The sequence below is a fragment of the Nomascus leucogenys genome, chromosome 24 (assembly GCF_006542625.1).
Source record: "Nomascus leucogenys isolate Asia chromosome 24, Asia_NLE_v1, whole genome shotgun sequence".
In the NCBI taxonomy this organism is placed as follows: domain Eukaryota; kingdom Metazoa; phylum Chordata; class Mammalia; order Primates; family Hylobatidae; genus Nomascus; species Nomascus leucogenys.
Window position 1 is genome coordinate 27039541 of NC_044404.1, and position 13452 is coordinate 27052992.

The 13452-nt window shown below is 47.2% G+C and overlaps 1 protein-coding gene across 1 annotated transcript; it reads left to right on the top strand.

Annotated features, from left to right (window-relative positions):
* Positions 1-12168: 12168 nt before the first annotated feature.
* LOC100584516 (nucleophosmin-like) lies at positions 12169-13135 on the top strand. The gene is made up of 2 exons (XM_030805510.1): positions 12169-12827; positions 12916-13135. Exons 1-2 carry the CDS (start codon positions 12169-12171, stop codon positions 13133-13135), a joined length of 879 nt encoding a protein of 292 aa, XP_030661370.1.
* Positions 13136-13452: the final 317 nt, after the last annotated feature.

Sequence of the window (13452 nt, forward strand, 5' to 3'; positions counted from 1 at the left end):
CTAGTATGTGATGCAGCTGGCAAAGAGCAAAACCAATTCAAGTCTTCCGAAGACTGCATGGGTTTAAAAGTGCTCTGGGGGAATTTCATCTTTCAGGGAAGAAGGAAATGGTTTTATAGTAAAATCCTTATTCCTTTCAGGGTATTCAGTGCCCATTTCTGACCCCTGCCATGACTGGAGTGGTCACAGCATGGAAAGAATCTCTGACCTCAAAGCCACGCCCTTCTTTTTGCCCAGAAGGGTGCGTCCCCATATCTGCCTGTGTCCCTCCTCACTTCATTCAGGTCTCTGCCTAAAAATCAGAGGAGCCTTCTCTGATCACCCTATCCAAATGACAACCTCCGCCTAAAAATCAGAGGAGCCTTCTCTGATCACCCTATCCAAATGACAACCTCCATGTGTAGCCTCATAATCAGTCTAATTTGTCTTCATAGCACCTACCACGCCTTGACATATTTATAGACACTTCTTTGCTTATTGTCTGTCTCCACCCACTAGAATGTAAACTCCATGAGGACAGGACCTGGTCTGTTTTGTTCACTGCTGTATTCTCAATGCCTGGAATGGTGCCTGACATATAGTAGGCCCCTAACAAATATGTGGGGTTTTTTTTGTTTGTTTTTTGTTTTTTTGTTTTGTTTTTTTTGAGACAGAGTCTTGCTCTGTCACCCAGGTTGCAGTGCAGTGGCACGATCTTGGCTCAGTGCAACCTCCACCTCCCAGGTTCAAGCGATTCTCCTGCTTTAGCCTCCTGAGTAGCTGGGATTACATGCCTTTGCCACCATGCCTCACTAATTTTTGTATTTTAAGTAGGGGCAGAGGTTTCACATGTTGCCCAGGCTGGTCTTGAACTCATGGCCTCAAGTGATCCACCCACCTCAGCTTCCCAAAGTGCTGGGATTACAGGCATGAGCCCCCACCCCCAGTCACAAATATGTGTTGAATGAATACAAAGGGAAAATTCAGCTTGCTTTCACTAAGAGTATTTGACACTCCCGCTTCCATCAGCTGCTAAATTCGTCTCACCCCTCAAAGCCTTGCTCCTTTGTCCTCTCTTCAGGGACTTCTCCCTCATCTTCCCCAGCCCAGGGATTGATACAGCCACCCAACCAGCTGCTCCAGCCAGGAACTGGAAGATACCCTCACCTCCTCCTTCTTTCTTCCCACCTCTGCCCCCCGGCTCCCCATTACTTCCAGCGTTCAATTAATCACCAGCTCCAGTCCACTCTGACTCTTTTTAAAACTTTTTTGGGGCAGGGTCTCACTCTGTTGCCCAGGCTGGTCTCGAACTCCTGGGCTCAAGTAGTCCTCCCACCTCTGCCTCCCAAAGTGCTGGGATTACAGGCATGAGCCACCGTGCTCGGCCTCCATTCTGCCTCTTAATTATCTCCTAAATCTGCTCATATCTCCCAATCTTTGCTACAACCCTTCTACCAGGCAACCCTCCTATTTTCACTGGGTTACTGCACCAACTTTCTCACCAGCCTCCTGCCTCCAGTTTGGCCCCTGCTAGTCAGTCTCCACATTGCAATCAGTGATTGGTCTAAAGCTCAAATTGCCTTGGTAAACAAAGCATTGAGTCCTTAGTGGCCTGAGATAAAGTCCAAAACCTTAATGTGGGTTACAAAGCCCTGCCCCATCTGACCACAGCCTCACTCTTAGCCATACTCTGCTCCTGCCTATTTGAACTATTTCCAGTTCCCCAAATGCACTCCTGATAGTTATTTTGCCCCGGAGCTCAGGCCAACTCCTGCTCATCACTCAGGCCTCAGCTCGGACGTTGCTTTCTCCAGGAAAGCCTCCCTGACTTCTTCTGTCCAACTAGGCTGGGCTAGACGTCCTTAGTGTATCTTAGGGTATAGAATCAGGGCATTCTCCCTACCTGGAGGACTGCCAGTGGTCACTGGTCCAATTTCCACCTTTTCCGTTTCTTGATTGGTGTCACTGCTTAAATAGCCTTCTCTGCTGCTGTGATGCCTCTCACCCTTCAAGACCTATCTTTCTAGACTTGTTATCTAGAAAACTCTCTGGGGAGTAAAAAGTAGGCAGCCTCTGAGTGAGGATGCCCCAAGCTCAAACCACCTCTGCCACTTCTTAGTGATACAACCTTGGGCATGTCACCTCCATGTAAAAACATTAATATCTACCTCACAGTTGTTATAAGTAAAATTATAAATGTTAAAGGACAATTGGCCGGGCACAGTGGCTCATGCCTAGAATCCCATCACTTTGGGAGGCCAAGGCGAACGGATCATCTGCAGTCAGGAGGTCGAGACCAGCCTGACCAACATGGTGAAACCCTGTCTCTACTAAAAACACAAAAATTAGTAGGGCGTGGTGGCACACGCCTGTAATTTCAGCTACTCAGGAGGCTGAGGCAGGAGAATTGCTTGAACCTGGGAGGTGAAGGGTGCAACGAGCCGAGATCGTGCTATGGCACGGTAGCCTGGGCGACAAGAGCAAAACTCCATCTCAAGGAAAAAAAAAAAAAAGAAAGAAGGCTGTTAAAGGACAATGTAAACACTGCGATGTGTTATGGAGACGTGAGGATGATTATTCTCTGCTGGCACTGTGCTCCTGCAGCACTCACAGGCCGTGACCTGCCATTTGCATTTCATTATATCCTGCCTCCAGTGATCTACTCTCTGCAGCCAGTGTGGAAGCCAGCTAGGTTCTCTTCTCTGGCTCTTCCGCATCCCCTGGAGTTCAGAGATTAGTGGAGAGCAAATAGAAGGTGTATGTGATTATAACCAACTACCATTTATTTATCACCTACTATGCACTAATTACTTTACATATATTACAGTCAGGCACTGCATAATGATGTTTTACTCAACTACAGACCACGTATACAGCAGTGGTTCCATAAGATTGGAATACCATGTTTTTATTGTACCTTTTTCATGTTTGGGTATGTTTAGATACACAAATACTTACCATCATGTTACAATTGCCTTCAGTGTTCGGTACACTAACATGGTGTATAGGTTTGTAGCCTAGAAGCAATAGGTTATGCCATATAGTCTAGGTGTGTAGGAGGCCATACTATCTAGGTTTGTGTAAGTACACTCTATGATGTTTACATGACGAAATCGCCTAATAATGCATTTCTCAGAATATATCCTTGTTAAGTAACGCATAGCTGTATTTCTTTTTCTTTTTCTTTTCTTTTTTTTGAGACAGAGTCTCACTCTGTCACCCAGGCTGGAGTGCAGTGGCGCAATCTTGGCTCACTGCAACCTCCACCTCCCAGGTTCAAGTGATTCTTCTGCCTCAGCCTCCCAAGTAGCTGGGACTACAGGCACGCGCCATCACGCCCGGCTAATTTTTGTATTTTTAGTAGAAACGGGGTTTCACCATATTAGCCAGGCTGGTCTCGAACTCCTGACCTCGTGATCTGCCTGCCTCAGCCTCCCAAAGTTCTGGGATTACAGGCTTGAGCCACCACACCTGGCCCATATAGCTGTATTTCTAATTCTCAGAACTACCCAGGAGACAAGCAATTTTATCTCCACGATGCAACCTAAGGCTTAGAAAAATTAAATAACTTGCTGGGCGCGGTGGCTCACGCCTGTAATCCTAGCACTTTGGGAGGCCGAGGCAGGTGGATTGCCTGAGTTCAGGAGTTCGAGAACAGCCTGGGCAACACGGTGAAACCCCGTCTCTAATAAAATACAAAAAATTAGCTGGGCATGGCGGCGTGTGCCTGTAGTCCCAGCTACTCGGGAGGCTGAGGCAGGAGAATTGCTTGAACCCGGGAGGCGGAGGTTGCAGTGAGCCGAGATCATGCCACTGCACTCCAGCCTGGTGACAGAGCGAGACTCCGTCTCAAAAAAAAAAAAAAAAAAAAAAAGAAAAATTAAATAACTTGTCCAAGGTCACAGAGCTGTTGAGGTTAGGGACCTTGGGAATCTTTCTGGCACTTTCCCCAGCTTGATGTTAACAGGCTCATGGCCTTCCTCCTGCCGTTTCCTCTCTTGGTCATAAGCTGAGCTGTGTCCAGAGAAAGAGAAAAAATAAATCGAACTTGGGATGTGGCAAAGGAGGTGAGTGTCATGCCGTAGACCAGACACATGGCAGGAGGAGACTTTTATTTTATTTTATTTTATTTTATTTTATTTTATTTTTGAGATGGAGTTTCACTCTTATCGCCCAGGCTGGAGTGCAGTGGTGCAATCTCAGCTCACTGCAACCTCCACCTCCCAGGTTCAAGCGATTCTCCTGCCTTAGCCTCCCAAGTAGCTGGGATTACAGGCACCTGCCACCAAGCCCAGCTAATTTTTGTATTTTTAGTAGAGATGGGATTTCACCATGTTAGCCAGGCTGGTCTTGAACTCCTGACCTCAGGTGATCTGTCCACCTTGCCCTAAAGTGCTGAGATTACAGGCATGAGCCACTGCGCTCAGACAGGAGGAGACTTTTTTTGTTGTTTTTGTTTTTTGAGATGGAGCCTCACCCTGTCACCCAGGCTGGAGTGCAGTGGGACCGTGTTAGCTCACTGCAACCTCCATATCCTGGGTTCAAGCAATTCTCCTGCCTCAGCCTCCTGAGTAGCTGGGATTGCAGGGGCCCACCACCATGCCTGGCTAATTTTTATATTTTTAGTAGAGATGGGGTTTCACCATGTTGGCCAGGCTGGTCTTGAACTCCTGACCTCAGGTGATCCTCCCGCCTGGGCCTCCCAAAGTGCTGGGATTACAGGCGTGAGCCACCGAACCCAGCCAGGAGGAGACTTTTAAAATGAAAATTAAGATACGGCTCCACCCAAAGCACTGTCACAAAGCCCTGGTTCTGTGAATGCAGAGTGTGACAGGTGGTCAGGAAAAGCCCTGTGACATGTTCTAGCTGTGTCAGCACTGAAGTGATGCCCACATCTTACACATGGAGAGTAGATCGGAGTGGGATCTGTTAGCCAGATCACTCACGGTAAGGGAATGGTCCGCTATTACTCACAAGGGTTTCTATCCTCTCTGACAAAGATTTTAATTCAGGAAGAGAAGATGCAGGGTTCATAGTGAGCCACGAGGTGGCACTGTGAGAGGAGGTCACACAAAGTACCGAATTAGAACCTCTGGACGTGAAGGATTAGAAGAGATTTTATAGCAGAGAAATGCAAAGTAAACGCCTCCTTTTACGGAAGAGATAATGAGGTCCAGAGAAGTTATTCAAGTTGTAGAGTTTTGTGGTTAAGCCAGTACCAGAGACCCAGGTCTCTCTAAGTCTGGTGCACTTAACCTATAATGCTCACCAAATCACATCTACAGATTCCCACCCATTCATGGTGTGATCTTACTCAAGTCACTGATGTATTTCTGGGTCTCAGTCTTCCTGACCATAGAATGTAGGACTAGTCTAGATCTGGTTTTCTTTTTCTTTTTCTTTTTTTTTGAGACAGAGTTTTGCTCTTGTTGCCCAGGCTGGAGTGCAATGATGCGATCTCAGCTCACTGCAACCTCCACCTCCTGGGTTCAAGTGATTTTTCTGCCTCAGACTCCCGAGTAGTTGGGACTATGGGCGTGTGTCACCACGCCTAGCTAATTTTTGTATTATTAATAGAGACGGGGGTTTCACCATATTGGCCACGCTGGTCTCAAACTCCTGACCTCAGGTGATGTGCCCGCCTCGGCTTCCCAAAGTGCTGGGATTACAGGCGTGAGCCACCACGTCCGGCCTCATTTTTATATTTTTCTTTTTTTGTTTGAGATGGAGTCTCACTCTGTCACCCAGGCTAGAGTGCAGTGGCATGATCTTGGCTCACTGCAACCTCTGCCTCCCAGACTTAAGTGATTCTCCTGCCTCAGCCTCCCGAGTAGCTGAGATTACAGGCATGCACCACCATGCTCAGCTAATTTTTTTGTATTTTTAGTAGAGATGGAGTTTCACCATGTTGGCCAGGCTGGTCTCAAACTCCTGACCTCAAATGGCTTGCCTGCCTCAGCCTCCCAGAATGCTGGGATTACAGGTGTAAGCCACCGTGCCTGGGTTTTTTTGTTTTTTTTTGTTTGTTTGTTTGTTTGTTTTGTTTTTTGTTTTTTTAGGAGCAGAAGTTTAATAGGTAAGAGAAAGAGAAAGGAAAACAACTCTCTTCTCTAGTGAAAGAGAGGGCACTTTTGAGAGGAAAAGGCTGGCCAGTGGGGATGCACTGGATTTTATATGCAGGCTTGAGGAGGTGCTGTCTGCATACACAGAAAGGATAGGAGACATGGCAGTCACGGACAGAAAAGGAAGAGATTACGATAGAAAAGTTGGAGATCCTGTTGCTGACGCCCCATCGGGTGGTCGGAGGCTGGGGTCAGTCCAGAAGCCTTTGGATAACACCAGGGGGTAGCCTCAGCCAGAAATCCTCAGTTACTTCCAGGACCTCTTCAGCCCCACATGACAGCTAAGTCCTCTGTGAAAGGAAGCTGGTTCAAACACGGCTAACTTGCCCAGCAATCTGTGGGTACTGGGGGATTCTCCATGTTCTTCTCAGCAAGCCTCACATCTAAGTCTTTAAGAACACAGCCATGCTAATCGCATTCTTAAATGGCTGAAGGATGCCTGTTAGTGATTTGATTTGGTTCTAAAATGGAGGCCTGACACGGTGTGGCTCACACCTGGTATCCTATCATTTTGGTAGGCTGAGGCGGGCAGATCACCTGACGTCAGGAGTTCAAGAGGAGCCTGGCCAACATGACAAAACCCCATCTCTACTAACAATACAAAATCAGCTCAGCACGGTGGTGCAGGCCTGTAATCCCAGCTACTTGGGAGGCTGAGGCAGGAGAATCATTTGAACCTGGGAGGTGGAGGTTGCTGTGAGCCGAGATTATACCACTGCACTCCAGCCTGGGTCAGAGAGGAAGACCCTGCCTCAAAATAATAAAATAAAATTAAATAAATAAAATAAAATAAATAAAAATACAATACAATACAATACAATGGAGGCTGAGAGCCCTAAAATGAAAGGACAGAGTTGGAGTCTGCTCCTGTACTCACTGTTTCAATGAATGATGTACCTCGGTGTCCTGGACAAGGTCCCCAGGATGAAGCAGCTATGTCGTCTGGGTAGGTTCCCAGGGTTCATCATCTCACGCCAAGAAAATTTAGGACATGGACACACATGAGGAGTTTAGGAGCAGAGGTTTGATAGGCAAGAGAAAGAGAAAGGAAAACAGCTCTCTCTCTAGTGAAAGAGGGGGGACTTCTGAGAGGAAAAATCCCCTTCTTTTTTTTTTGAGATGGAGTCCTGCTCTGTCACTCAGGCTGGAGTGCATTGGCGCAATCTCAGCTCACTGCAACCTCCACCTCCCAGGTTCAAGCGATTCTCCTGCCTTAGCCTCCTGAGTAGCTGAGTAGCTGAGTAGCAGGCAGATTACTTGAGCTCAGGAGTTCAAGATCAGCCTGGGCAACAACATGGCGAAACTCTGTCTCTACCAAAAAAAAGTAGAGATGAGATCTTGCTATGTTGCCCAGGCTGGTCGTAAACTTGAACCAGGGAGGCAGAGGTTGCAATGAGCCAAGATTGCGCCACTGCACTCCAGCCTGGGCGACAGAGCGAGACTCTGTCTCAAAAAAAAAAAAATTATTTCACTTTATCTCCAGTATTGGCTTACAAGTTATACCTATTTTTAAATTTTCAGTGGTTACCGTAGTACTTATAATGCATATATTTAACTTATCACAGTCTACTTTCTGTTTTTTTTTTTTTTTTTGGGACGGAGTCTCGCTCTGTTGCCGAGGCTGAAGTGCAATGGTGTGATCTCGGCTCCCTGCAAACTCCGCCTCCCGGATTCAAGCGATTCTTCTGCCTCAGCCTCTGGAATAGCTGGGACTACAGGCATGTGCCACTATGCCCAGCTAATTTTTGTATTTTTAGTAGATACAGGGTTTCACCATATTGGTCAAGCTAGCCTCAACTCCTGACCTCGTGATCTGCCCGCTTCGGCCTCTCAAAGTGCTGGGATTACAGGCATGAGCAACTGCACCTGGCCCAGAATCTACTTTCAAAGAATATTAAACCATTTCCCATATATTGCAAGAACCTCACAACAATATACTTCCAGTTCCTTCCTACCACCTTTGGTACTCTTCTTAATCTTTTTATTTTTTTTTTCTTAAGATGGGGTCTCGCTAAATTACCCAGGCTGGTCTTGGACTCCTGGGCTCAAGTAATCCTCCCACCTTGGCTTTCCAAAGTGCTGGGATTACTGGCGTGAGCTACTGTGCCCGGCCAATTATTTTTTAAAGAGATTAAAAATAAGAATAATGGGCTGGGCGTGGTGGCTCACACCTGTAATCCCAGCAATTTGGGAGGCCGAGGCGGGCGGATCATCTAAGGTCGGGAGTTTGAGACCAGCCTGACCAACGTGGTGAAACCCCATCTCTACTAAAAATGCAAAAATTAGCCAGGCGTGGTGGCGCATGCCTGTAATCCCAGCTGCTCAGGAGGCTGAGGCAGGAGAGTTGCTAGAACTCGGGAGGCGGAGGTTGTGGTGAGCCGAAATCGTGCCATTGCACTCTGGCCTGGGCAACAAGAGTGAAACTCCATCTCAAAATAAATTTAAAAAAAGAATAATGTTTTTCATCTTTACCTTGTATTTTTACCATTTTCAGTACTCTTCATTTCTTTGTGTAGATCCAAGTTCCATCTAGTATCATATACCTTCTGCCTGAGGAATTTCCTTTACCTTTTCTCATTGTAGGTCTGCCGACAATGATTTTTCTCAGCTTTTGTTTGTTGCTTGGTCAACTTTCAGCCACCCCTGCACACTTGCACCCCAGCCGAGCTCCTTCCCCATGCTCCTGCATCTCCCACTGTGGCAGACTGCCTTTGCTTGTTCCTTGGTACTGGGCTCCTCAGGAAGTGAGGTGAGTTTCTCCGTTGTCTTGACCCAGCCTTCGTCTTAGGCAGACTCAATACATCCGGGACTTAGGCTGGAGCCTTCTCAGCATTCCTGCCCCTCCTCCATGTATTTTTGGTTATCTGCAGTGTTAGCAGTTCTCAGCTTATTATTGCTGTAGGATCCTGGGCCTCAGATGGTTTCCCTGAAAAGGTAGAGGGTTTTTGCTTCTACCCTTCTCCCAGGTGCAGTGGGTCACGGGGTGAGAGTGTTTCCTACCCACCCAATACCAAAGGCAAATGAGTTTTGCTTCTACTCCTTTCTAGAAGCAATAAATCTTTGCTGAGCTGTGGCATGAGAGGGTCTGCTTTCCCTCCCGCAGACACCTTCGCCCCCTTGAAAAGCAGCTTGTGGGACTTCATGCTCATCCCTCAACTACAGCCTACCACCTGCACACCCTCGCCACTGAGGGGGCTCTCTCTGGTCTCCTGCCCTGCCTCCAGTCTTGTAAGGGCCCAGCGGAGGCCCATGGAAAAGAGCTTGGAGTGAGTGCAAACTCCCCTTGTGTCTAGGACCCAGTCTGTAACAAACTGATACGCTGACGCACACTTGGTGCTTAAAAATGTTTTTAAGCTTTAGCTGATTTTCTTTTACCCACTTGAATGGCAGCCACCACATTCCCCCATGCTCTGACAAAGGTGATGCAATTTGTGTGTTCCATCACATCTGTGAGAGGCTTGTATCTCTTTGAAATTCAATTGACTTGGTTGCCTTGCAACCTTAGCTCTCCGATGAGCTCAAGAAAAATTAGGACTTCATAAATTATCTGCCTTTTCCTCATTGTTAAGGGAGGAGCAATGTTCTTTGCCACTTTCTTCATTCCAGGTGAGAGTGGAAGCCTAAAATCTTTCTTGAAACTTACTTTTTATTACTGAACAACATATCTTGGATATCTTTCATGGCAATAACAAGGGATTTACATAGTGTTTCGGTACCACCTTGGCTGCAATGGAGGACCCTACATAGGAATATTTTCTTTTTTTTTTTTCTTTTTTTTTGAGACAGAATCTCGCTGTGTCACCCAGGCTGGAGTGCAGTGGCACGATCTCGGCTCACTGCAACCTCTGCCTCCTGGGTTCAAGAGATTCTCCTGCCTCAGCCTCCCAAATAGCTGGGATTACAGGCACATGCTGCCACGCCCAGCTAATATTTTGTATTTTTAGTAGAGATGGGGTTTCTGCATGTTGGTCAGGCTGGTCTTGAACTCCTGACCTCAGGTGATCCGCCTGCCTCGGCCTCCCAAAGTGCTGGGATTACAGGCATGAGCCACGGTGCCTGGTGTTTTTTTTTTTTGTTTTTTTGTTTTTTAGACTTTTTTTTTTGAGACAGGGTCTCCCTCTGTCACCCAGGCTGGAGTGCAGTGGCTCAATATCGGCTCACTGCAACCTCCGGCTCCTGGGTTCAAACAATTCTCCTGTCTCAGCCTCCAGAGCAGCTGGGACTACAGGCATGCGCCACCACGCCTGGCTAATCTTTGTATTTTTAGTAGAGACGGGGTTTCACCATGTTGGCCAGGCTTGTCTTGAACTCCTGACCTCAGGTGATCTGCCTGCCTCAGCCTTCCAAAGTGCTGGGATTATAGGCGAGAGCCACCACTCCCGGCTAGAATATTTTCAGAAATAATTCCCAAACCCTCAAGGATGGATCCATCTCTTGCTGCATCCGAGCATTTGTGCCAGGCACTGTGGGGCAACGTATTCGTCCATTCACCTGGTAAGTATTTACTGAGAGCATCCCATGCACACATATCTACCAGGCTAGCTGCTGGAGATTCTATAGGCAGACCCGGTCCTGGCCTTCATGGGGCTCAGAGTATGGCAAAGCAGATAGTGGGGAAAAACATCACAACAGATGTGGTAAGTGTTACAAAAGGGGAAGTAGAGGACACTGTGGGAGATTATGACTGGGGAACCAATCTAGCCCTGTTCAAGAAAGGCCTTCTTGGCCAGGCACAGTGGCTCATGTCTGTAATCCTAGCATTTTGGGAGGCCAAGATGGGTGGATCACTTGAGGTCAGGAGTTCGAAACCAGCCTGGCCAAATGGTGAAACCCATCTCTACTAAAAATACAAAAAAAAAAAAAAAAAAATTAACGGGGCATGGTGGCGGGTGCCTGTAATCCCAGCTAACTCGGGAGGCTGAGGCAGGAGAATCGCTTGAACCTGGGAGGCAGAGGTTGCGGTGAGCCACGATCGCACCCCTGCACTCCAGCCTGGGTGACAGAGCAAGACTCCATCTAAAAAAGAAAAAAAAAAAAAAAAAAGAAAGGCCTTCCTAAAGAAGGGGCATTTTAGTGAGAGCTGCAGGATACTTAGGACTCAGCCAGGCAAAGAGAGGAAGTGTTCTAGTTATGATGGGTGCATACCAAATTTCTCCAATGCTTATTGGCATAAAACAGCCGTTTATTACAATCACGAGTTCTCTGGGTCAGGAATTCAGGCAAGACACCACAGGTGGCCTATCTCTGCACCAGTGTCTGGGGACTAGCTGGAGCACTTAAAGGCTGAAAACTGGAATCATCTAAAGGTGGTGATTAATGTCCGCTGTTGGCTAGGGGCCTCAGCTCCTCTGCACGTGGGCTTCTTTGAGTGATCGCTCCACGTGGGCCAGTTTGGGCTTCCTCAGCACAGGACTAGGTTCCAAGGGCAAACATCCCAAGAAAGAGACTCAGGCAGAAGTAATATCACCTTTTAGACCCAACTTCAGTAGTCACTCGGCATTCTGTCTCCTGTGTTCTAATTGTTAAGGCAGTCAATAAGAGTCCCATTCCATTTCAAGGGGAGGGGAAACAAAAACAGACTCCCCCTCTTGATGAGGGAGCAGCAAGATTCTGGAACAGCAGAAATATTGCCATGGCCATTCTTGGAAAACACAATCTGCCACAGAGGGAAGAGTGTTTCAGTGTGAGAGAATGCTTGAGCAAAAATCTTCCAGTGAGAGAAGAAAGGGCACACCCTAAGACAGAAAAGGAGCCTGGTAAGGCTAGTCACGAGGAGACTGGTAGAAAATGAGGCTTACGAGGTCAAAAACCAACATCCTCACTCTAGCCCTGAAGAGGTGTATCATGTTAACAGCTATGGTGCCTCCCTTCTATTTAATGCTTTATAAGCCACAGAGCGATGCCTCAGTTCTTCCCTTATTTGTTTCAAACAACAGTCCTGTGAGGGACGTAAGCTTAGCCCTATAAAGACGAAGAAACTAACCATCAGTGACGTGAAGTGGGAGGCAACACAGTGGGGCAGGACTACTCACAGCAATTTTAGATGTCACATGGATAAACATTTTACATGTTAATAGTGAATGTCGCCTGGTATGATTCCATCCTGAGCGGCTGTTCTCTCGAGCAGCGTTCGTTTATCTCCGTCCGCCTTCTCTCCCACCTAAGTGTGTGCCGCCACCCGACAGGAGATTCGATGCACATGGACGTGAGCCCCCTGAGGCCCCAGAACTATCTTTTCGGTTGTGAACTAAAGGCTGACAAAGATGATCACTTTAAGGTGGATAATGATGAAAATGAGCACCAGTTATGTTTAAGAACGGCCAGTTTAGGGGCTGGTGCAAAGGATGAATTGCACATTGTTGAAGCAGAGGCAATGAATTACGAAGGCAGTCCAATTAAAGTAACACTGGCGACTTTGAAAATGTCTGCACAGCCAGCGGTTTCCCGTGGGGGCTTTGAAATCACACCACCAGTGGTCTTAAGGCTGAAGTGTGGTTCAGGCCCAGTGCATGTTAGTGGACAGCACTTAGCAGCTGTGGAGGAAGATGCAGAGTCAGAAGATGCAGAGGAGAAGGATGCGAAACTCTTCAGTATATCTGGAAAGCGGTCTGCCCCTGGAGGTGGTACCAGGGTTCCACAGAAAAAAGTAAAACTTGCTGTTGATGAAGATGATGATGATGATGATGGTTTTGATGATGAAGAAGCTGAAGAAAAAGTGCCAGTGAAGAAATCTAATATGAGATACTCCAGCCAAAAATGCACACAAGTCAAATCAGAATGGAAAAGACTCAAAACCATCATCAACACCAAGATCAAAAGGACAAGAGTCCTTCAAAAAACAGGAAAAAACTCCTAAAACACCAAAAGGACCTAGTTCGGTCGAAGACATTAAAGCAAAAATGCAAGCAAGTATAGAAAAAGGTGGTTCTCTTCCCAAAGTGGAAGCTGAGTTCATCAATTATGTGAAGAATTGCTTCTGGCTAACTGACCAAGAGGCTATTCAAGATCTCTGGCAGTGGAGGAAGTCTCCTTAAGGAAATAGTTTCGGCCGGGCGCGGTGGCTCACGCTTGTAATCCCAGCACTTTGGGAGGCCGAGGTGGGCGGATCACGAGGTCAGGAGATCGAGACCACGGTGAAACCCCGTCTCTACTAAAAATACAAAAAAATTAGCCGGGCGTGGTGGCGGGCGCCTGTAGTCCAGCTACTCGGAGAGGCTGAGGCAGGAGAATGGCGGAACCGGGAGGGGAGTTGCAGTGAGCGAGATTGTGCCTGCACTCCAGCCTGGGCGACAGGCGAGACTCGTCTCAAAAAAAAAAAAAAAATTTCATCTATTTCATTTCTGTAAATTGA